The sequence below is a fragment of the Oryctolagus cuniculus genome, chromosome 21 (assembly GCF_051225735.1).
Source record: "Oryctolagus cuniculus isolate XC-2025 breed Fujian yellow rabbit chromosome 21, ASM5122573v1, whole genome shotgun sequence".
Lineage (NCBI taxonomy): Eukaryota > Metazoa > Chordata > Mammalia > Lagomorpha > Leporidae > Oryctolagus > Oryctolagus cuniculus.
The window spans coordinates 17,448,291-17,472,682 of record NC_142887.1 but is presented as its reverse complement, the minus strand read 5'-3'; the positions used below and the strand labels follow the sequence as shown (position 1 = coordinate 17,472,682).

Genomic DNA, 24,392 nt, shown 5'->3' with positions numbered 1-24,392 from the left:
CTGTCACCAACCCTCTCCCTTTCTTTTTGGCTGCCAGGAGACCTAGAAGGTACCAGGTGGAAGAACATACAAAAGCACAAAGTTCTCCCTTTTCCTTAGAGTTCTTACAATGACCCATAGAGGCTAGTCTTAGAATCTAAACTTTCAATTTTGTCAACATTCTGATTTCTTTGAAATCTGTTTCTTAAGAATCTTTCGTTTTGTTTGTTTCAAATATAATGTAGTTTGTGAAAAATTCTAACATCACAGAATTATACAACATGGAAAGTGGTGGTCCTCTGTTACATCCATCCCTCTCTCACAACTAATTCTGACAGGTGGGTATGTGTGCCGAATACCTGGGAGGGCATGTCTGTCCTCTGTGCGTGTATACTTTTATTTATTTTTTGATGAACGAGATTGTTTTATAACCTGTTTTTCCCATTTGTCAGTACCAACACACACCTTGCTCTTTGTAAGGGCTGCCTGGGATTTCTCTGGATACATCACTCCATATTGACAGATATTTGGGTTCTTTCTCATGTTTTAGAAGGAATAAATAATGCTGTAACTCATTCAGCAGCCAGTCAACAAATACGTATTCATCACCTTCCCCGCACCAGGCGCTGGAATGAACGGGGACTGCGGAATGACACCAAAGCCACAGCCTGCTGCCAGCCCAGAGTCCGCCTCCCTTCCAGCTGGTGCCTGGCCGCCAGCTGTCCTGCCTCTCTGAGGAGACCCACCAACCCATCTCAGGCCATGTCCCAGCAGCTGGTGTCTTAAGCAGCAGGGGCAGCAGCAAAGAGTCAGGAGGGAGGCAGTGGCCACAGCCCAACATCTGGGAAGCATCAGCAACTGCCCCAGGGCAGGTGTGACCTGGACCATTAAGACGTGTGCGCCTGGCTTTCCAGAAAACCGCTGGCAAGAGCAGGCAGAGGCCCATTGTCCTACGGCAGGGTGGGCGCGGGGCGAGCCACTCTCCTTCACCATGAAGAAGGGGGTTCAGCAGTGCAAACCCCTCCTAACTCCAGGACTGACAGAACCCTCATGAGTGAACTGGAACCACTTCCTCACAGAACTCACTACGAAGACACTGACAGCGCTTTGCGGCTCTAACTCTTGGTCATTACTGATGAAGCAGGAAGGAACTCCATTATGTGTTTGCTTTAAGTTACCAAAACAGTAAGTCTTCTTCCTACTAAAGTGTCTGTCCAAGCAGTAAGCCAACAGCTGCCACCACCCGAGTTCCTGGTGCACCTCCTCAGAAGCCCAGCTCTGCCTTTCCCAGTTGTCAGGAATGCTCATCGGTCTCCCTTATGAGATGCTAGCATTTGAAAAGCTCTGTGAATTAAAGAATATCTGTCTGCCCACATTTTGAAAAGTGAAGTGACAAAGGGAGGATAAGGTTAGGAGCTGCTGTCCAGGACTGGAGCTGAGTAACAGATCCCAGTGGCGGAAGTGAGCCTGCACTGAAATTCTTAGACAAAGACGACCTGCTTGCTCCTCCCACATTCAGGAATGCACCTTCCTCACTACCGCAGATGAAGGAACTTCAGAGAGTTCATGAGAAAACTGAATTAAAAGACAGGCTTCGAGGCAGGTGTCTGGCCTAGTGCTCAAGATGCTCACACCGACACGGGAGGACCTCGGGTGGATTCCCAGATCCACCTCCTGACTCCAGCTTCCTGAAGATGTGCACCCTGGGAGGCAACAGGTGCCGGCTCAAAGGAGAGCTGAATTGCATTCCAGGCTCCACGCTTTGACAGCCCAGCCCTGGCCGTTGTGGGCATTAGGGGAGTGAGCCATTGGATGAGCTCTATCTCTGTTTCTCTGTCTCATAAAATGAACAAACACGAAAGATCAGTTTATCTTGGTACAGAAATTTTTTGAAATCTAAAGTTTTCTCATACTGTGAACTTCCCATGAATTTCTTGAAGACACCACATATATGTTCCCAATTTCTATCAAAGCACAGGTGTGCCTGAACGTGTCACCTGGAGGTACAAATGAGGAGAAGCTGAATTTTTTTTTATTTGTAAGAGTCTTTTTTAAAATAAAAAAACTTATTTATTTATTTATTTATTTATCTGGAAGGCAGAATTACAGAGAGACAGAGGCAGAGGTAGAGAGAGAGAGACAGAGAGAGAGATAGAGAAAGGTCTTCCATCTCTGGTTCACTCCCCAGATGACTGCAAACATCCGGAGCTTGCCCATCTGAAGCCGGGAGCCCGGATTTTCCTCCATGTCTCCCACGTGGGTGCAGGGGCCCAAGGACTTGGGCCATTCTCCACTGCTTTCCCAGGCCATAGCAGAGAGCTGAATTGGAAGTGGAGCAGTTGGGACTCGAACTGGCACCCATATGGGATGCCGGTGCTGCAGGCGGCGGCTCTACCCACTATGCTTCAGTGCTGGCCCCGGAAGCTGATTTTGAGAGGTGAAAGCCGCCTGGCCTGTGCTCTCTTCTCTTCCAGTCACTCGAGCATATTGTGTGTCTCCTTCCCCACTGCAGAGCCCATTCCTTTATGTCAGTGAAGGGATTCACCGTCTACGCACTTTGTTGTGCACAGGGACACTGTGAACCATGCACTGTCTTCCTCCTGCTCTTGCCCAGACCTGTGGTTCCTGGACACTGGGGAGCAGGAGGGTGGTGAGGAAACTGACCCAGCAGGCGGGGTGAGGCTCTGGGGAGCACCATTGCCAGGTACTGCACTGCACGTAAAACATGCCCTGAGACTTGGGCTCTAAGTTCCCTGGGGCCGAAATCCCAGCACTCACTGCACAGCATTGAGTCAAGGCCCAGCCGTGCTGTCCTCTGACTGACTGACTGGTACATGATACCATGCAAACCCAGAGCTTAGCCTAGCCTAGGGCCCAGCAAATACTCAAATACACATTTTACTGCTTCACGTATTCTCCACTCCTAGGTTTGGATTGTGCCGCCGGCTTGTCCAAAGGAACTGCTTCATTCTATTCAAGACACAATGTCTCTTCGTAATACTGAGATTTCAGAACAACCAAACTGCTTCTTGTCGTATGGTCCCATCACTGACACCACGGTGAACTAAATATCTGCAAAACCCTTCTACTTATGAACACTGAAAATGCTGCATAAAATTCAGTCTACGATCAAACAGTCCTGCACACATTCTGCTCAACTGCCACGAAACCAGGGAAATTCACAGGACCATGAATTAGGAGACCTTAAAGGGAAGAGAGTGTTCAAGCCAGGGATGTCTGGGGACACCTGCCAATGTTAGGAGCCAAGACAACTGGGGAGACAGGACAGTGGCTCCAAGTAGAACACAAAATTAAGACATCTGCATAAAGTTGGGCCCAGGTGGAGCTATAAACCCTCTGTGGAAACTAAGTTAGGGCAAACAATGTGTCCCCCCACCCCGCACCCCCTCACCAGGGCTACCCTGGGAAACTTGCCTGCCTGGGCCAATTCAGGGTGGGGAACAGCAGCTATGATCCCAAACCTGCCCGCAGACAACTTCAGGATTGGATTTACACCACCTACAGGGCCACAAGAGCCCACCGAGCTTCCCGTTGGTAGCACATATCCGTACCTGGCAGGATCATCTTAGGAGGCAGACAGTTCCACCCAGGCCCCTGATGGGACTTATGAAAACCAAGACCAGGGGCCAGCGTCGTGGTATAGCATGTAAAGCATCCCATTTGGGCACTGGTTCAAGTCCCTGCTATTCCACTTCCATTCCAGCTCCCTGCTGATGCACCTGGGAAAGCAGGAGGATGGCCCAAGTGCTTGGACCCCTGCACCCACGTGGAAGACCCAGAGGAAGCTCCAGGCTCCTGGCTTCAGATTGGGCCAGCTCCAGCCAATGTAGCCGTATGGGGAGTGAACGAGTGGATGGAAGATCTGTCTCTTCCTCTCCTTCTCTCTCTGTAGCTCTGCCTTTCAAATCAATAAATCTTAAAAAAAAAAATCAGCAAAATATTCACTCACAATAAAAGAAATTTATCATAAGCAAGAGACAGAAAAACAAGCTGAATTAAATATCTGATATGCCTGGAAATCTACCAGATAAATAATGTAGAAGCTGCATGCTGAAAATGTCTACAGAGTAAAGGAGGAGACACTGAGAAGTACTAAAATTCATCAAGCAAATTTGAAAACAAAAATTTCTAACCATTCAAAAGTCAACAGACATGTAAATGAGAAATCAGAAGAGCTCCAGAGAGACCTTGTGAACTGGAAGGCTGATCTGAGGAGTCACTCAGAGCACAGCGGAGGAGAAGGAAAATAGGACATGGGGTGAGCGGCACAGAAGGGAGAGTCACGGGGTCTAACACATACCTAGCTTGAGTTCCAGACGGAGCAAAGACACATTTTCTTTCTTTCCTTTTTTAAGATTTATTTTATTTATTTGAAAGACAGAGTTACAGGCCGGCGCCGCGGCTCATTAGGCTAATCCTCCGCCTTGCAGCGCTGGCACACCGGGTTCTAGTCCCGGTCGGGGCGCCGGATTCTGTCCCGGTTGCCCCTCTTCCAGGCCAGCTCTCTGCTGTGGCCAGGGAGTGCAGTGGAGGATGGCCCAAGTACTTGGGCCCTGCACCCGCATGGGAGACCAGGAGAAGCATCTGGCTCCTGCCATCGGATCAGCGCGGTGTGCCGGCCGCGGCGGCCACTGGAGGGTGAACCAATGGCAAAGGAAGACCTTTCTCTCTGTCTCTCTCTCTCTCTCACTGTCCACTCTCTGCCTGTCAAAAAAAAAAAAAAAAAAAAAAAAGAAAGAAAGAAAGAAAAAAAAAAGGAAAGAAAGAAAAAAGAAAGACAGAGTTACAGAGAGAGAGGTAGAGACAGAGAGAGAGAGAGGTCTTCCATTCGCTGGTTCACTCCCCAGTTGGCCACAATGGCTGGAGCTGAGCCGATCCAAAGCCAGGAGCCAGGAGCTTCTTCTGGGGCTCTCACATGGGTGCAGGGGCCCAAGCACTTGGGTTATCTTCTACTGCTTACCCAGGCCATGGCAGAAAGCTGGATTGGAAGAGAAGCAGCCAGGACTAGAACCCGTGCCTATATGGGATGCCGGGCATTAACCCATTGTGGCCACAGCCCCGGCCCCGACAGATTTTCAATTAGAAAATGACTAAGAATTGTCTACAACTGAAAGCAAGCAAGCAAAAGAAACCCCAATATGATAAATAAAAATGAATCCACACATAGAGACACTGGAGTAATGGCACAGACAACTAAAGGCTAGGAGATGATCTTAAAAGTAGACAAGAAGAGAAAAAATCCTGAAAGAGAACAATAGTTAGACTGACAGCCTGCTTCTCATTAGCATCCCCGGACACCAAAACCCACCACGGCTTCAAGGGCTGAGAGAAAGACCTATGGACCTCGAACTACAAAAGGCCAGCAAAACCTCCTTTCAGGAATGAGGGTGAAGGGAAGCGGTTCTTGGAGAGCAATAAAGAGCTTCCCTATAGGACGCCTAAAGAAGCTACTTTCGGGAGACAGAAGTCATTCCTGAAGGAAGACCCAAGACACTGGCAGAGTGAAGACAAGGGAATCACACATGCACACACTGACTGCATACAACTGCGAGGCTGACTGGAGGGTTACAGAGCAGAACGAACCGTATCGAGTCCTTACTGTTCCGACGACAGTGTGCCATGGCAGCAAGGCTGCCAGACGCACAGGACCTGCCCAGGTGACAGCTCAGAGTGGAGGGCTGCTTCTGGGATACCTGCACAGTGTATGCACATCAGACGAGTGCCAAGGGATGCCTCCCGTCCACTGAGGGCGGATGCTACTCTGGACACACAGTAAGGACAGGCCTCAGCCACACGGAAACACACAGTCTGCTGCCCACCAACAGCAGCCTACCAGCTAGTGCCTGCGCGCCAGGCACCACTTCTTTTAGTACAGGTCTTGAAGTACATTAGTCGTGCTGTATTTTTTTTAATAACAAAAATAAAAGATGCAAGAAAAAAAGACCTATAAATCTTTAGGGGTAGAATTTACTTGCTTTAGTAACCACGTTGCTATTTTGACCTACGTAACTATGACCCACCAAACTGTGAAATTTCACTACCAAACACTGCTGGGGCTGCACATGGATGGTCACACACAAAGCTAAGAGAACGGCCTCTGTAAATTCACAGATGAGCTAACGTTTAAAAAAGAGAGAGAGAGAGATGAGAGATAGACAATTGGGGAGGGAGGGGGAGCTAGTGAGAAAAGAGTAAATCATACACAAAACAGCCAATAAAAAAATAAAAAAGCAGTTAATATACATGAATAATGGATGTCTGATTTAAAAGCAGTTTACTCCGATATGATGTAATTTTTGACAATCAGCCAGAGAGACTATTTTGTAAGTCCTTGCCAGAGATAAGTCATAGCGTGAGGCTTGGTAACAGGGCCGTATCTGTGAACATGTGGAAAATGACTTTCCCCACCATCCCAAAGGTGACTTTCTGTTGGCAAACAGAGACCTGCCTCTCAGGTGCACTTAGCAGCAGCAACCAGTAAAATGCAAAGCTTGAAGAAATGGATCCCTGACATGAGCACGGCTCCCTGAAAGGCGCCCCCCCCCCCCCCCCAGTTTCCATGACATGCTTCTGGCACAGTCCACGCGCAAATCCAGCACAAAGGGAGAGCAGCCTGAGCTGCTTTCATGTTTAAGTTTTAATTGGAGTGACAAGCCCAGGAGGCCGAGATATTCCAGGGACGGGACGGTGTTGCTGCGCGTCGCCAGGCACTGGGTAGGCCAGGCCTGCACACACCACACCACGTGCCAATGCACCTGCAACCCCCACTGTTCCAGGACTGGACTCTTCCCGGGGAGGCAGTGCCAATCACCACAGGCTGTGCCAAACATGGGGGCTTTGTGATGTGGGCAGATGTCTACAAAAGACGAGAGCGAGGCCAAACCAACACCTATTGTGACCTAAGCCTGAATGGAACTAGGGAGCAGGAGGACACTTGGGTAAAAATCCAGGCAAAAATCATCCAAAACACTGACTATCTCGACAACACACGCAGAGGCGCTGGGATGAAAAAGGAAGCCCACTGCCACTTTGCGGCGGGAGCGGAAAGCAGCTCTCTGCTTTGCTTCAGGGGTCCGCAGATAATCTTTGTCCCAGTGACCACAAAGAACTGGCTAACAGTTAAGTAAAATGGACAGGAAATGTCCACTGTCAGGACAGCCAGGCCAACGAAGAGATCACAATCACTATGCAAATACGCGAGCGAAGCAGAACATCCTCCTCTTTGTTCTACGTCAGAACAAGCAGCGTGGGCGGCTTCTAGACTCTTCACAGATGCTGATCACGTGTCCGTGACCATGCCCCACAAGAAGGAGAAGCTTTACTACATCTATTTTAGAGTGAGGAAACTGGGGCTGCAATCTGTGGCATGAATTCTTTAAAATGAAGGGCAACAAAGGTGTTTCTTTTTATGTGGAAAGATAAGTGAGGGGCAGACATTGTGGTGCAGTGGGTTAAGCCGCTGCTTGGGAAACCTGCACCCCACACAGGAGTTCCTGGTTGAGTCCCAGCTACTCCATGCTTCCAGTTGAGCTTCCTGCTAATAATCCTGCGAGGCGCGGTATTAGCCCTAGTAGTTGGGTCCCTGCCAACCACTTGGGAAAGTGGGATGGCATTCCAGGCTAGCCCTGGCTGTTACAGGAATTTGAGAACTAAACCAGTGGATGGATGATCTCTCTTTCACTCTTTCAAGTAAATAAATCTTAAAAAAAAAAAAGACTACCACTGAAATGCTTATAATGTAAGTTATCTGTAAACCTGCAGACTTAACATTGTACGTGAAACTCAGGATATTACACTAGCTTGCTTATCAACTTACTTTTTATTTTCATTTTATTTTTTATTGAGAAGCAGAGTTAGAGACAGAGCAAGAAACAGAGAAAAAGGTCTTCCATCCACTGGTTCACTCCCCAAATAGCCGCACCGGCTAGAGCTGGGCTGATTGGAAGCCAGGACCCGGGAGCTTCTTCCAGGTCTCCCATGTGGGTGCAGGGGCCCAAGCACTCAGGCCATACTCCACTGCTTTCCCAGGCCATAGCAGAGAGCTGGATTGGAAGAGGAGCAGCCGAGGACTAGAACTGGCGCCCATATGGGATGCCAGCACCGCAGGTGGAGGCTTAGCCTACTACGCCACAGCGCTGGCCCCTCAGCTTGCTTTTGACTAGCCTGGCAACTTCTAGTTTGGCCCCAAGTTCAACAGGACAAAGGCCGCCCTCCAAGAGGAAAGACAGGCACAGACTGCTCATGCAAGGGACAGCTCAGGAGCAAGCTGAGGGAAGCAGCGGGGCCTTTGGCGCAGGGCACACAGCTCATCCACGGGCTCCCCTCTCCTCTGAGGTGTAACCCTTGGATCACGCCACAGGGTACACAGTGGTCTCAGAGACACAAGCTTAGCAGTGTGTGGCCATTACACAGACCGGCTGCTCCTGATATGCAAGGTTCCATTTGAGTCTCACAGCCACCAAGAGGGGGACAGATGGACAATCCCGTCTACACTGCACGCATGCATCAAGAAACTGGGGCTGACACAAGTCAACACGCCCGAGTCCACAGGTAACAAAAGTAGCCGAGGCAGCACTAGGTGCAGCACAGCTGTTCCCATCCACGTCAGCTGGCTGCTAGACAGGCAAAGACAGGGTGACAGCTGCTACCTACAGCGTTCTCTCACAGGCAACACTGCCACTCCATCAGGTGGACACTACAAGGTTTCTCAATGTACTGTGAGGAGACAGAGTCCCCGAGAAGTCAAACCTCCTGGTCAGCAATGAAGCTGAGAGTCCTTTAAACCTCCGCCCAAGGGTGCTCAAAGTGTGGACTCAGAGCCAGCAGCATCAGCAGCACTGGGCCTGTGAGATACGTGAATTCTCAGCGCCACCCGGACTCCTGGGCTCCAGACTCTCGTGTCCCCTGGCTTGCGACAATCCCAGCACTACGCCTCCATTAGCTTCAAGTCAGAAAAGAGCCTCCACAGTTAAAGAAGTGCTACTCAACTATAAAGACTCACTTCATGGCCGGCGCCGCGGCTCACTAGGCTAATCCTCTGCCTGCGGCACCGGCACACTGGGTTCTAGTCCTGGCTGGGGTGCCGGATTCTGTCCCAGTTGCCCCTCTTCCAGGCCAGCTCTCTTCTGTGGCCAGGGAGTGCAGTGGAGGATGGCCCAAGTGCTTGGGCCCTGCACCCCATGGGAGACCAGGATAAGTACCTGGCTCCTGGCTTCGGATCAGCGCGGTGTGTGGGCTGCAGCGTGCCGGTCGCAGTGGCCATTGAGGGGGTGAACCAACGGCAAAGGAAGACCTTTCTCTATGTCTCTCTCTCTGTCTCTCACTGTCCACTCTCTGCCTGTCAAAAAAAAAAAAAAAAAAAAAGACTCACTTCCTGCCTCCCAACTGCTGCCACGCAGGTAAAGCAACAATGCTGGCAGTCACCGTGCCACGTGTGAGACACAGACCTCGTGTACTGCAAGAGCTCGGCGGAGCAGGACCGTCACATACAGCCTGGACAGTGGGAAGGCTTCTTCTAGTAATGGACTCTGGATGGATCTGGAGACAGGAGGGGAAGAGGAAACCCCCTGTCAGAAAATGAGGCAGCAAACCCAGGGCTGGGTTGGCCTGGCTGGAGGCCTGGGACTGTAAAGCTGGGAGGGTGGGGCCCAACTCCCCAGAGTCTTCAGACCAGGCCGAAGGCAAGCACCAGGATCTTACCCACAGTCCTCAGCACCTGGCCATCACCCTGACACAACGTGAAATGGATCAGGACAGGTGCCACAAGAGTGCAAAGGTGGGAAAAGGGCAGGGTGAGGTGAGGGAAGGGCCTGGGGAGGGGATGCAACTCAAAGGGGTATTATTTCCATGTCATTTCAATGTTCATTTTAAAACCTACAGTGAACACAGGAGAAGAATTTGAGACCAAATTCATACTCTCTTATGGATGTGGGAAGACGAACCAGGATGGAAATTCCACATAAATAATCAGGGATGAAAGTCCGAGCTGAATTCACAGCCGGAAGAGCAGAAAGGCACTAACCGCCACATGCTTCAACGTGATGACTCGGTGAAACTGCTCAGAGCCTCAAGAACACTGATTTATTTCTTTAAAAACTGGAGAACAGTACTCATGACACTTCCATGTACAAACTCGCCAAGTGTAAGTGAAGACAAGACAAGTAAGACACCATGCCAGCCCTCACCAGCGGTGAGACTCTCACACATTACCTGACTGTGTTAGTTCTGCGCGGAAGCTAAACCGACCAATCCCTTTCTACTCTAAATGCACCCTTTCAAAAGCTTTCTCAGGAAAGTGAATTTTGTGGAGAAGCAGGGCTGTACCATTGCCAGGCGCAGCCTGAACATGGCTCCCACACCTGTCCCTTCCATAGGCTGCTGCTCTTACCCAGGAGCCACCTTCCTCACTCCAGCCTGACAGGGAGGTGACACACAGCCCACCCACTGCTGTGTCAGCCACCCACAAAAGCACATTACTCCCTTCTCAGCATCATCCCAGCTTCCGAATGGGAAGGCCAAGGAAAGGAACCTGCTTCAGGCTTATCTGACTCCAGAGACCTCCGCCTGGTCCCCCTCGACTGAGCCCTAAGTAACTTCATCCTGTTTTCATTGACCTGCCAGGACCGTCTGAGAGCTCAAGTTAGACTGAGCTTCATCAGAGATAGCAAGACTCCAACAACACTTGCCACAGAAGAACCCATCACAGCCCAACACGACACCAAAGACGGCAGAGGTTTCTTCTATCATGAGCAACCCTATGGCTCTGTGGAGGCGCTTCAAGGTTTCCACAAGGGAGTACAATGTCCCAGTGGATTTGAAGTTTGATACCATTTCATGACTATAACATGCACGAAATGCATTTGTTGTTCAATCCTCATCTACTTATTCATACAGATGTCCATTACTCTGGAATTCACCAAGTTCATAGCATAGATCTTCTTACGACCTCATGTGCACCTCAGCATGGAGAGAACCACCTTCACGTTGCTAAGTCACTGGGAAGGACCACCAGGCAGATTTCATCTCTGATCCATCTATTTCCAGTGCCACTCACATATCTGGCATAGAGCACGCTTTCAAGAAAGTGCTCACGAACAATGACCGCAGGGGCCGGCATTATGACACAGCAGGCTAAGCCTCTGCCTGCGATGCCTAGTTGGGTGTCGGTTTGAGATGCAGCTGCTAACTTCTGGTCCAGTTCCCTGCTAATGTGCCTGGGAAAGCAGTGGTCGATGTCCCATGTGGGACACCACAAAGAAGCTCTGGGCAGCTAGTTTTGGCCTGGCTGTTGTGGCCATTTGGAGAGTGAACCAGCGGATGGAAGCTCCACCCCAGCCCCCCGCCTTCTTCCTCTCTAACTCTGCTTTTCAAATAGATTAAAAAATAAATCTTTAAAAGAAAAAAACGACACCAACCTTAGCAGAAATAATGATCATAACTGAGAACACTGGTCTCTAAAAAAAATTTTTTTTTTTGGTTGACAGGCAGAGTGGATAGTGAGAGAGAGAGAGACAGAGAGAAAGAAAGGTCTTCCTTTGCCATTGGTTCACCCTCCAATGGCCGCTGCGGCCGGCGCGCTGCAGCCGGCGCACCGCGCTGATCCGAAGCCAGGAGCCAGATGCTTCCTCCTGGTCCCCCATGAGGGTGCAGGGCCCAAGCACTTGGGCCATCCTCCACTGCACTCCCAGGCCACAGCAGAGAGCTGGTCTAGAAGAGGGGCAACCAGGACAGAATCCGGCGCCCCGACCGGGACTAGAACCCGGTGTGCCGGTGCCGCAGGCAGAGGATTAGACTAGTGAGCCGCGGCGCCAGCCTCTAAAAGCTTTTTATTCTAAACTTCCCCAAAAAGAAAATATAAAAAAAACTGAAAGGTTTACAAAATTAAACATTTACTTTGTGAATCTTCACTTCTGTACCCATTGTGCTAATGAAATACCAAGTTTTTCTTCTCTGGAATGGAACCTGGCACAAAGGAACAGACGGACTTCCTGTCCCAGAGCAGGTGCGGGACAACGCGGCCACAATCTCTCAGCACTGAATCCTGACTCCAAGGGGTCTCCCAGACAGGTAACTCAACTGGTGACAATCACAGGCAGCCAACCCCAGTCTCCTCACATGCACTCCGCGGGAATGATGCTCACAGGAGACGCTGGCTCTCATCTTCCAGCGTGATGTACGCTGAGGCAGCAGCGCCAGGCAAGCGTCCTTGTCAAGCACAGACCAGCCCTCCGGATGACTTCACTCCCACCTCCCTGATTAGCATGCACGCCGCGTGGGGCTTAATACAATCTGCCACCAAGCGCCAAGTGCTCCAGACCTCCATGAGGAAATATGTCCAAGTACACGGAATGACGCTAAGAGCCCTAAGTGGATCTCTCTCCTTTATGGGCATGAGACACCTCGCCAACATAACGCTCCCAAATGAGGCAACTGTATCCTCTAACCCTCACCTCTGAGAGCAAGATTGTATCAGGCCGCAAAAGAATTAACAAGATGATAATGTATCATAAAAACGTTTTCATAAGTGACTATTTCTGACAGATTCAAGAGCTATGAGACATCAAAACAAATTTTAAAGGGATGTTTGGACACAAAGGGCTATGTTAACAGAGCCGACACCGATTTCTGCACTACAGCCGGATGAGGAGATGAGGACAGAGCAATTCCTCTTACAGTCCACGCAGTGGCTACCCTTCAGGTCATTTACGCCACTCCAGTCTAAGAACCCAAGAACGCAGCATCAGAACTGAAGAATCTGTTTCCATCTCAAAGTAAAAGACCTTCCCGCAGCCTTTGCCACCACATATCATGCACCCAGCAGGACGCGAAGAAAAGCAACAGTTTCCCGCCCGGTCACCTCTTCCGGCACTAAGCACGGATTTAGAAGAATCTCGTTAGAGAGCAAACGTTGCAGCAACAGATTCCTCGATCCATCAGAAGCCCTCAGTTCCTCAGGATCCCCAGTGTCAGATCAGCTCAACACAGCTCCACAGGTACCAGAAACAACTGATCCAAGACTCCTGGAACATCGGTGCTGGTCAGCAGCACAAAGGTCACGTGTCCGGCTCTCCTCATTTCACAGCAGAGAAAAGAGGCAGAGTCGCTGTCTCTCACTCAGATGGGCACCGATATGCTGAGCACTACGGCATGGCAGGTAAAGCCGCTGCCTGCGACACCAGCATCTCATGTGGGTGCCGGTTTGTATCCCAGCTGCTCCACTTCCAATCCAGCTCCCTGCTAATAGCCTGGGAAAAGCAGCAGAAGACGGCCCAAGTGTCTAGGCTGGTACCACCCACGTGAGAGACCTGGATGAAGCTCCTGACTTCAGCTTGGCTCAGTGCTGGTCATGGTAGCCATCTGGGGAATGAACCAGCGGGTAGAATATTTCTTTCTCCCGCTGATTTTCAAAATAAATTAATTAAAAGAAAAAAAAAAGCTGAGTGGGGCCGGTGCTGTGGCATGGCAGGTAAAGCTGCCACCTACAGTGCCAGCATCCCACTTCCAATCCAGCTCTCTGCTATGGCGTGGGAAAGCAGTAGAGGGTAGCCCAAATCCTTGGGCCCCTGCAACCACGTGGGAGAGCAGGAAAAAGCTGGCTTTGGATTGGCTGCGCTCCAGAATTGGAGCCATATGGAGAGTGAACCAGCGGATAGAAGACTCCTTTCTCTCTCTCTGCTTTTCAAATCAATCAATCAATCAATCTTTGGAGAAAAAAAAAAGCAGCTGAGCATGGGCACCTATCAATGTATACTGCAGCTCCCTCCACCCTAGCACGGTCAGATAGGAAAACTAGGCGGTCTAGTCCTTCATCCTCAAAGCAGGGAGCTGCAAAACCATCAAATGAAGGGCAGGGAGCCAGTGTTGCGGCACAGTGAATTAAACCACTTTTGACTGGCATCCCATATTGGAGTGCTGGTTCAAGTCCCAGCTGCTCTACTTCCAATCCAGCTTCCCACTAATGCACCTGGGAAAGCAGTAGAAGATGGCCTAAGTGCTTGGGTCCATGCCACCCACCCGTATGGAAGACCTGGATGGAGTTCCTGATTCCTGGGTTCAGCCAGGCCCAGCACCAGCTGTTGTGACCATTTGGAGAATAAACCAGCAAATGGAAGAGCTCCCTGTCTCTCCCTCTCTCACTTGCTCTGCATTTCAAATACATAAATGAATAAATAAAACTATTTTTTTAATGACGGCAGGAACAGTCAGATTTTAGCATTTCTCTCCTGGCCTCACTTTTTGTGATCTTTCTGTAAAGCCTCCAGAAGAAGAGCTGTGAAGGAGCCCCGGGGGTGGACTGCTGCCCACCATTGCCTCAGGTACAATTCCTGGGGAGGGCTATCAAAACAACAGGCCCACCGTGAGGAGCTGATCCTGCAGACACATTCACGTGGTTGTGTGCTCTCTGCAATGGCAGAGGATGGTCAGCAATCCAACAGCCATCAATAGGGTGTTGGCTCAATTAAGGCATATAGGATAACATAGTTCAGAGTTATAAAAGAACCAGTAAATTCTTCATCCTGTCACAATTTCCAAGGAATTCTGTTGCAAGAAAAAGGTACACAGCATTGTAATGTTTTTTTCTTTTTTTTTTTCTTTTTTTGACAGGCAGAGTGGACAGTGAGAGAGAGAGACAGAGAGAAAGGTCTTCCTTTTCCGTTGGTTCACCCTCTGCCACAGCAGAGAGCTGGCCTGGAAGAGGGGCAACCGGGACAGAATCCGGCGCCCCGACCGGGACTAGAACCCGGTGTGCCGGCGCCGCAAGGCAGAGGATTAGCCTAGTGAGCTGCGGCGCCGGCCAGCATTGTAATGTTTTTAAGAGGGGGTTAGGTGCCTATGGTAGTTTGCTGATAAGTCCACGAACTGTCCCTGGCAGCACCCACTGGGCTCCAGGAGAAACGGGGTGGCAGGTTGAGAGGAGAGGGAAGTCTCACTGTATACCCTCCTTCCTATCTTTGATATCTGAACCAGGGAAAAACAATACCCGGTCAAAAGATACTTTCTTCTCCTATACGTTTAAAAATCTAATCCTATAAAATAAAGATAATAATCAATATTCCATGACTTGTCTTGACCAAAGAAAATGTTGGCAGACCCACATGTAGCCCCTCATTGTGACTTCTGAAGTCCATATCTGTAGACTTGGGTCCCACAGACTAACCAAGACATAATGGGGGCCGGCACCGCAGCTCAATAGGCTAATCCTCCGCCTAGCAGCGCCGGCACACCGGGTTCTAGTCCCGGTCGGGGTGCCGGATTCTGTCCCGGTTGCCCCTCTTCCAGGCCAGCTCTCTGCTGTGGCCCGGGAAGGCAGTGGAGGATGGCCCAAGTGCTTGGGCCCTGCACCCCATGGGAGACCAGGAGAAGCACCTGGCTCCTGCCTTCAGATCAGCGCGGTGTGCCGGCAGCGCGCCGGCTGCGGCAGCCATTGGAGGGTGAACCAACGGCAAAGGAAGACCTTTCTCTGTCTCTCTCTCTCTCACTGTCTACTCTGTCAAAAAAAATAAAAATAAAAAAAAATAAAATGTAAGGTTTTCAGAGGAAGCAGAAAATGCAGTAGGCACGACCAAGTGAAAGGTCTTGCCTTGGCAAAAGCAAGGGAAGTTACACAGCAGCAGCCTGGTGCTCATCTCACTAGGGAGTGGGTGGCATTTGTGCTGGGGGAATATCTCAATGGAAGTTCTCACCAGCACTGCTAACAACCAGCTTTTCGCCCACGTGAGTGTGTGCAGGTCTGCTGTGTGTTCACAAAATAGCTGTGTGACAAAATGCTACTGTCAGCTTTCAAAGAAAACATCCCTTACCCCCATTCCTAATTTTAAGACACCTGTGAAAAATCTTAGGTCATAAGTTATTTGAGGGACTACATGGCTTTACACACAAATTTTCATAAAATTAATGTATTAATCAGCCAATTCTTATAATTACTGGGTTGGAAACTCTAAGAGGCATAAAAAAACACCTACTACTAAAGGACCCTCCTAGTCTAGTTTTGTGCTGAACTATTCCTTTAACACATTTCTAAAATGTATCTACTAAAGGAATAAATCCTTTCATATAAGTCAAAGAAAAACTGAACCTGCCAGATGAAAAATTTATTAAGAATATGAAAAATTTCGGGGCCGGCGCTGGATTGGAGCAGCTCCGGCCACTGACGCCATTTAGGGAGTGAACCAGCGGAAGGAAGACCTTTCCCTCTGTCTCTCCCTCTCACTGTCTGTAACTCTACCTCTCAAATAAATAAAATTTTATTTTATTTTTTTGACAGGCAGAGTGGACAGTGAGAGAGAGAGAGAGACAGAGAGAAAGAAAGGTCTTCCTTTGCTGTTTGTTCACCCTCCAATGGCCGCCGCGGCCAGCGCGCTGAGGCCGGCGCACCGCGCTGATCCGACGGCAGGAGCCAGGTGCTTCTCCTGGTCTCCCACGGGGTGCAGGGCCCAAGCACTTGGGCCATCCTCCACTGCACTCCCTGGCCACAGCAGAGAGCTGGCCTGGAAGAGGGGCAACCGGGACAGAATCCGGCGCCCCGACCGGGACTAGAACCCAGTGTGCCGGCGCCGCAAGGTGGAGGATTAGCCTAGTGAGCCGCGGCGCCGGCCAAATATATACAAATAAAATATTTTTTTAAAAAAATATGAAAAATTTAAACCAGATTAGTATTAAAAAAAACCCTACACTTAGAACTCTAAAAAGAAATGAGACAACAAAAGCATGAAAGCATCAGTTAAAAATAAGAAAACAAATAGTCTTTCCTCTCTCAACACATGAGCTCACCCCCTGCTTTCTGGGCCAACTCAGGAGTTCCGTGGGCACAGATCTTCCGGCTGAGGTCACCGGATGTGCCCCCCACAACAGCCGACTCGAGCACAAAGGAAGCCCTTCTTGCATGGAGGATCCGATACGCCACACACGCTTCCTATGCCCCGCTGTCGCCCAGGATAAAGAATACCTCGCTGGCCTCCGTGTGCCAAGCCAGGAAGTTTCTGAGCACTCACTTGGTTGCAAAACCAATGACACTTACAGAAACCAGACGCGACTTTACAGGACAAACACATCTGGGAGCTAAGATGTAACAATCACTACCAGAGGCCAGGATCTATCTATGAAGAGCAGGAAGCATACAGTGACAGTTAGCTCTCAGGGGCCAGCCACTACGCTTAAAGCCTTACACACATCTTTCCACTTCAGCCTACAACCCTATCAAGTAGGTACTGTTATGAACCCAGTTGTACAGATGAAAGTGAGGCACAGAGGATCAGGCAATCTGCTTAAAGTCACAAAAGGTAGAGGTTGCTGGTGGGGCTCGGACTCGAACACCGGCTGTGTGCCACCAGAGCCTGGATCTTGTTCAGTCCACACTCTGTCCCTGCAGAGAAGGGGCCTCCTTCCTCAGGAGGACGCTGTTGGAGGAGCCCATGGCCCCGAGGCTTCCCTTCCCAGAATCCTACCAGCTGCCGGCAGAGTCCACTGCAAGTGAAAGTGGAAGGAGCAAAACCAGACGGGAAGGCACAGAGAGCTCTATCGATCAGCTGCAGGACTACGTACTTGGACTACACTCAGGACAGCAAAAGGCTAGGGAGCGATAAGATTGTGTCATCATTCAAAGAATTTCAATTAAAAACTCGTCTTCCTGCTTCTGGCCCAAAGAGCATCGGAAGGCATTTTACACACTGTTGGTGGGAATGTACATTTTTGTCTAAAAAGTATTCATATATTATTTTCACCTATTTGAAAGGCAGAGTGACACAGAGAGCAGGAAATAATCCATCCACTGGTTCACTTTCCAAATACCCACAACAGATGGGATCTCCCGTGTGGGTGACAGGAACTCAAGTACTTGAGCCACTATATGCTGCCCCCCAGATGCACTAGCAAGCTGGATGGGAACTGTAGTAGCCAGTACTCACACTGGGACACTGTCAGGGTCCCAAGCCACAGTTTAACCTGCTGTGCCACAGTGCCCAACCACGGATGTAAATTTTGATGCAATCTTTTCAAAGTGCAATTTGGCCATGTCTGCCAGCATCTCAAGTGCACGTCACAGAGATGAAACATTCCAGGACCTTCGCGAGTCACAGTCTCCGTGTGGCACTGCCTGCAAAGCTGAAACAGTGAGAGCGGGCCAAGTGCCCACCCCTGAGGAGACAAACAGCCTACGGGCTGTGAGCACAGGCTGGGATGGCAGGGGCGGAAGCTTGGCTCATGCTGACATGCTGACATGGAGCACCCTCCAAGGCACACTGCTGCGTAACACACTGGGCACAGAGCAGCACGCACACGGCGACCCCATGCTAGTGACACGTGTTCCTTACAAAAGTACCTGCATGTGCATCACACTGTTCTACGTGGATATCAAGAAACCACTCATAGCGTGTCCAGCAGAGCTGAGGAAATGGTCACTTTTCTTTTTATATCCTTTTGAAGGGCTTGAACTTTTTACCATGCTCATACACTACCACAACACAGCAGAGAGAAAACAGGGTTTTGCTTCTCCAAATGCCTTCCAGAACATAAAATCTACGTTCTTTTTTTATTAATCTGACATCTTGCTGTTACCTTGTTTCCTTCGTACACCCATCCTAGGCTCTTCACGCCAAAGGCAACCTGGTTGGCAGAGACATCCAGACAGGTGACGGGCTGGCCGTAGACGTAGTGGAGGGTTCTGGCGGAGTCTTCCGCTTTCAGCAGGTACACCAGATCTCCAGCAGCAGCTATTGCCACAGGGAACCTTCCAGTATCTGGAACTATTTCCAGGTAGTCAACCTATTAGAGCATAAAAGCTGTTCAGTCCTACAAACTCACCCCAACTTGGTCAAAAGTACACAATTCCTCCTCCCCTCAACAAGACGACCAGCAAACCAACAAAGAAGCACAGGAGGACTGTTCATAGGAAAAGCAACACCAGCACCTCTTAGTTCTGAGAAGGTGCTCACCATCAGAGAAACACAGTGTGCTCCTAAAATGAGAAACACAGAGTGAAACTGACTGAGATACAGGCAAAGACCAAAAAGTCTGATAATGCACTGGACTGGAAGTGACGGGGGGACAGTCACATTCCTGGGAACCACCTACTGTTGGTGGGACTATATCCAATCCATCCCCTACCAAAAAAAAATCTAGCAACATAAATCAAAGCCTCAAATGTACATACATCCTGTCCCAGCAAGTCCACTTCCAGGAATTTACTTAGAAATAAACTCACACATATGCAAAATGACTGTGATGAAATTTTTTGCTTAAGTACTATTTTGTCACATCTAAAAACTGGGAAAACCCAGACATGCATAATTAAGGGACTAATTCAATAGATTACAGAATATCTTCACGCTGGAAAACCAGGCAGGCATAGAAGAAACATAGTGCCCTTTACAGCGTCTAAGGTAAGCTGGGAGGAGCGGGCTGAAAGGAGCAAGGTGGGTACCTGGCGGCTGGAGCACTAACACACAGGAAAGCGGGGGGCAGAGGAGGCAGGTGTAAAACGCACTGGACTGTACAGGCATCAGCCTGCCTTCAAGGAGGGAAATGGGTTTTATGATGGGTGGATGAAGCTTTCTCACTGTCAGCCTCACCATGTCTTTAAAGTTCTGAACCATGGGAGTGGTTATTTTTTTATTCACAAAATAAAAATGTTTTTAAATGGAAACAAAATAAAAATTGTTTCACATTAGCAAAAACCCTATTTGATTAACATATGTGCAGACACCAAAAATGTGCGGTCCAAAGGTTAGAACTATCTGAGTTCTCTGCTCGCTCCTGGTTTCAGGTCATGCAGTGATTCCACAGAGGGTCCTCTGGCCAGTCGAGGGCAGGAGGGTCAGTGCACGCCAGCATTCTATACCTCTGTGGTTCTCCTGACTCACGATCGCTAGCTCTTTCTCCAATGTGCACGGCTATGAGGAGCACCTGTCCAAAAATAATTTGCTTTTCTCTATCCTCAAGCGGCATATTTCTCCCCAGCGCAGTTTGTAGCAGGTTTTCACCTCCTTGAGTAAATGATGAGTATGAATGCCGAAGGTGACCCACACTGTGTGATTATGAAAATCTGCAGTGAAAAAGCATGGCACTTCCCAGACAGCATGCCAAACAAGTTCAACTCCTGAAGACTGTCCAGGGGAGCTTGAGAGAGAGTAAACATCCGGGTGACTCTACTAATCCTGGGGCCCAACAGTGCCAGTGGCAGCCCAACGTCGCCAACCATGGGTCCATCACAAAGGACGGGCATGCCCGGCTAACACCACAGCCCCGGGAACACTGCCACTGCTGTTCAGGGACTGTATCTGGGGAAGACAAAAATGACTGTGCGGGCCAGGGGGTGCCTTTTCCAGGGATACTGGGCACACTCTGGGACAAGCCCTCAGCCAGGGTGAGAAATAACACACAGAAAGTGCTAGGAAACATGCCTCCAGCATTGGCCACTTGTTCCTAGAACCACTCCTTATTTTCCTAAACACACATCTTCAGTTGAGCCATTTGACTTCGTCTTAGTACTGGATTTTTGACAGACCAAGAGGCTCAGGTTGAGAGTGGCTGTGCTTTGCTGGGAGCTGTAAATGACTTCCAACAGCTTCTGGTGTGTGCCAGGATGTCCCCTACTGCCAAGGCTGGACTGACACTGTGACAGAGGGACTTGCATTTTAAGTAACTGAGTCCACATAATTACTGTTGCTCTACAGTGATCTTTAGTCAGAGACCAAAAACAAGCATCATGGTAGTTTCATGAACAAAGGAAAATAGTCTATGCTCACTTTTTTTTTTTTATTTGACAGGTAGAGTTATAGACAGTGAGAGAGAGACAGAGAGAAAGGTCTTCCTTTCACCCCTCAAATGGGTACTACGGCCGGCACTGCGCCGATCCAAATCCAGGAGCCAGGTGCTTTTCCTGGTCTCCCATGCGAGTGCAGGGCCCAAGCACCTGGGCCATCCTCCTCTGCCCTCCCGGGCCACAGCAGAGAGCTGGACTGGAAGAGGAGTAGCTGGGACTAGAAGCCAGCGCCCATATGGGATGCCAGCACCACAGGTGGAGGATTAACCAAGTGAGCCACGGCGCTGGCCCCTACGCTCACGTTTTCTAATAAAACTCTCAGAGGGCAGCCTCAGGCAGTCTGGGGACAGTACAGGTACACTGCGAGACCAGCTCCTCACAGGGAGGAGCTCCCAGAGGTGGGCAGCACTGTGGCTTTCTACAAAGTTATCCGAGTCTAACGTGACTTCCACCAGAGAGCATGGGAGAGGAGTAAGGATCAGTTCCAGGTCAGGTCATCAGTTCATTATTCAAAGTTGGTGTCTCTGTTCATTCTCCAACAAGTGCCAAAATTAAGTCTGTTTAAATTAAATCCAAATTCAGCAAAGACGGAGTTGAGCACTTCCTCCTCACCACCAAATCCTCTCCCATCTTTCAAAGACTGAAGTTCATGGAGAACCTCACTCCAAATAATCTCCACAAAAGAAATTGCTAAGACTGGGTTATCTTCACACGTGCTGTTCTGGAACACAGCTACTCAACGAACAATGCTCACTCGAGAGTCACTACTCTTAATTCCGGTGAGACGTGCTTGGGATGAAGAAAGCAGGATGGGAGCCCTTCCTCCCACAAGGACTGTGATGACACCACTGACCCCTTTTAAACTTCTGTATTGGGCCAGGAACCAGTCTCAGATCTCCAAGGGCGCCAGTCCACCATGCTGGTCTGAGTGGGTCCAAGCACCACCATGGTGAGAAACCGTGGCCTGGGGGTTAGTTCTGAGGTCTGACTCACAGCTTTCTCATTCTGAGACCTGGGGCACGTCAGCTCACCGCTCGTAGCCTCTGCTGGCTTCATGGTGAATGAGGGAAACACCACTACCTGCTTAACACAGTTGTGGGATTTGTGGAGGCAAGGCCCACACAAAGCCCAAGTGAATGGGAGCTGGCAACATCACTGCTGTTTATTTTAGACCCAGAGACTCTAAGAATGGAAGATAAAATGGCCAGACTGAAAACTCACCAATTTCTGAACTTCAAACTCTGTAGCCATCTGCCAGTAGCCCTCCTCGTTGGGGTACAGCATTATAACACCAAATGCAGAGGCTGTGGCGACAGTGGCACCTTTTCGGCTGAGGGCTAATGCTTGGATTCTTGCATCGTGCTCGAAACGGTGGATAGGATACCTTCCAGTCCTTAGATCCCAAATATTAAGAAACCCTATGTAAAGAAAAGCAATGTGGGTAACAATGTTAAATGAGCTTAACACATGTTATTAGTAACAATCATGTAATATAAGAAAATGTAAAAACAATAAACTGGCAAAAAAATTTGCATCACATATTACAGAGGGTGTATTTCCTTAACACATAAAGGGCTCTAAGATGCAGTAAGAGAGGCCAGCACTGAGCTTAGGAGATTAAAGCCATGGTCTGCAACACTGGTATCCCATATGGGTGTCGTTTCAAGTCTCCGCTGTTCCACTTCCAATCCAGCTCCCTGCTAATGGGCCTGGGAAAGCAGTGGAGGATGGCCCAAGTCCCTGGGCCCCTGCACCCACAAGGGAGACCCAGAGGAAGTTCCAGCCCCTGTGGCCATTTGGGGAGTAAACCAGCAGATGAAAGATCTGTCTCTCCTCTCTGTAACTCTGCCTCTCCAATAAATAAATAAATAAATAAATAAATCCTTTAAAAAATAAAAATTTAAAAAAGATGCAATGAAAAAATCAAGAAGTGAGCAAAAAACATGAGAATGCTGTTCACAAAAAAAGAAAAACAGACATTTAAACATAAGGAGAAACGTAAAGACCCACCCTCGATTAGAAAAACACAAATGTCACCTGCATGATGATATTATTTACATCAGTCCAATTGACAAACATGAAAAGTATCACAAAACATTCTGCTGCTGAGGCTACGAAGAACAGGCTTCCTCTGAAATTGCAGGAGGCACATAAAGTAATTCACTCACTCTGAGGCAATCTGACCACATCTGCCGAATTACAAATGCATACACTCTGCAACTCAACCACGTTTATACATGAACACAAAGAAGCATGGATAAGGAGTCATGTTGTATTTTTCATGACGAAAGTCTGCAAGCTACCAAAATGTCTACAACAGACAACTGTGTAGACAGCAACCCCTCCACAGTCTGGAATTTGGAATAAATGAGCCCTTTACAAAGAGGCAGCCAGCCTTACATGTAACCTATAGAACAGAGGAATAGTTTGAAATAGCATGTCTTTTTTTGTTTGCTTTTTAAATATTTACTTATTTGAAAGGCAGAGTTACAGATAGAGAAGGAAAGACAGACAGACATAAACCTTCTATCCTCTGGTTCACTCCGCAAGTGGCTCCAACAGTCAGGGCTGGACCAGCCTAAGCTAGGAGCCTCATCTGGGAGCAGCCTGGTGCCCCACTATGGGATGCTGGTGTTACAGGTGGCAGCTTAACCTGATATATCACAATGCCAACCCCAATTCAGACACACAAACAAGTGCATGTAAGCACATACACAGCGATATATCCTAGGAGGATACACAAACCAGTGATAATGATTAGCTCTAAGCAAAGAAAGGGAAAGGGACAAGAGTAGTAGGCAAATTGGCTGTACATCTCCTGGTATACTTTGAAATGTTTTCCAAAGATTATCATAAATTTTAAAAATTGTATGGAATTTAAAAAGAATTGGAGTATACACAGTAACTGCCAAATGATTTCAACATAGTTCTTCATTCACTCTTCCATTTATACATTCATTCATGCAGCAAATGATGACTGAATACTTATTATATGCCACACATGTTCCAGACACTAGCCACCACTTGAAAATGGCCATCATTCTACACACTCAGGGCTCTTAAAAGTATTTTACACCCTTCCTCACTACCACCCTCCTCTGGCTGCCAGAGCTCTATTTTACACAGCTCTAAAACATGAACTTGACTATCTCACGCTTGTTGAAAATGCTGATTTGGGAACAGGCACTGCGGCACAGTGGGTAAGGTGCCACTTGTGTTGCTGTCACTGCACATCAGTCTTGTTCAAGTCCCAGCGGCTCTGCTTTGGATCCAGCTTCCTGTTACACATGCTCCTCGGGAGGCAGCAGCAGATGGCCCAAATACCTGTGTTCCTGCTACCTACGTGGAGAACCAGAGGAAGTTCCTGGTTCCTGGCTTGGGTCCAGATCTACTGTTGTGGCCATTTGGGGAGTGAACCAGCAGGTGCAAGATCGATCTGTCTCTCCCTTTCAAATAAATGAATACATAAATAAAGTTCTCTAAATGCTGATTTTACTACACATCCTTCTCTCCAGCACCCTGAAGGGCTGCTTAGTCCTCATACACATACTGGCCATTTCACCACAGCAGTGGCCTTCCAGGACCAGTAGCAGGACTTCTTAGAAATCCAAGTTCTCAGCACCAGAAGCTTTGG

The 24,392-nt window shown here is 49.0% G+C and overlaps 1 protein-coding gene across 7 annotated transcripts in view; it reads right to left on the bottom strand.

The window, feature by feature from the left end:
- Positions 1–24,392, bottom strand: part of FBXW8 (F-box and WD repeat domain containing 8) — a 131,613-nt gene that overhangs the window by 23,319 nt on the left and 83,902 nt on the right. For all 7 annotated transcript variants that reach the window (XR_011385213.2, XM_051826629.3, XM_051826628.3 and 4 more), the window contains exons 6-7: positions 21,980–22,176; positions 18,553–18,759 (exon numbers count right to left, since the gene is read on the bottom strand). Coding sequence is in view for 6 of the 7 variants with exons in the window: in XM_051826629.3 (XP_051682589.1) it covers positions 18,553–18,759; positions 21,980–22,176 (404 nt within the window). In the remaining variant the exon portion in view is untranslated. The remainder of the gene's footprint in view (positions 1–18,552; positions 18,760–21,979; positions 22,177–24,392) is intronic.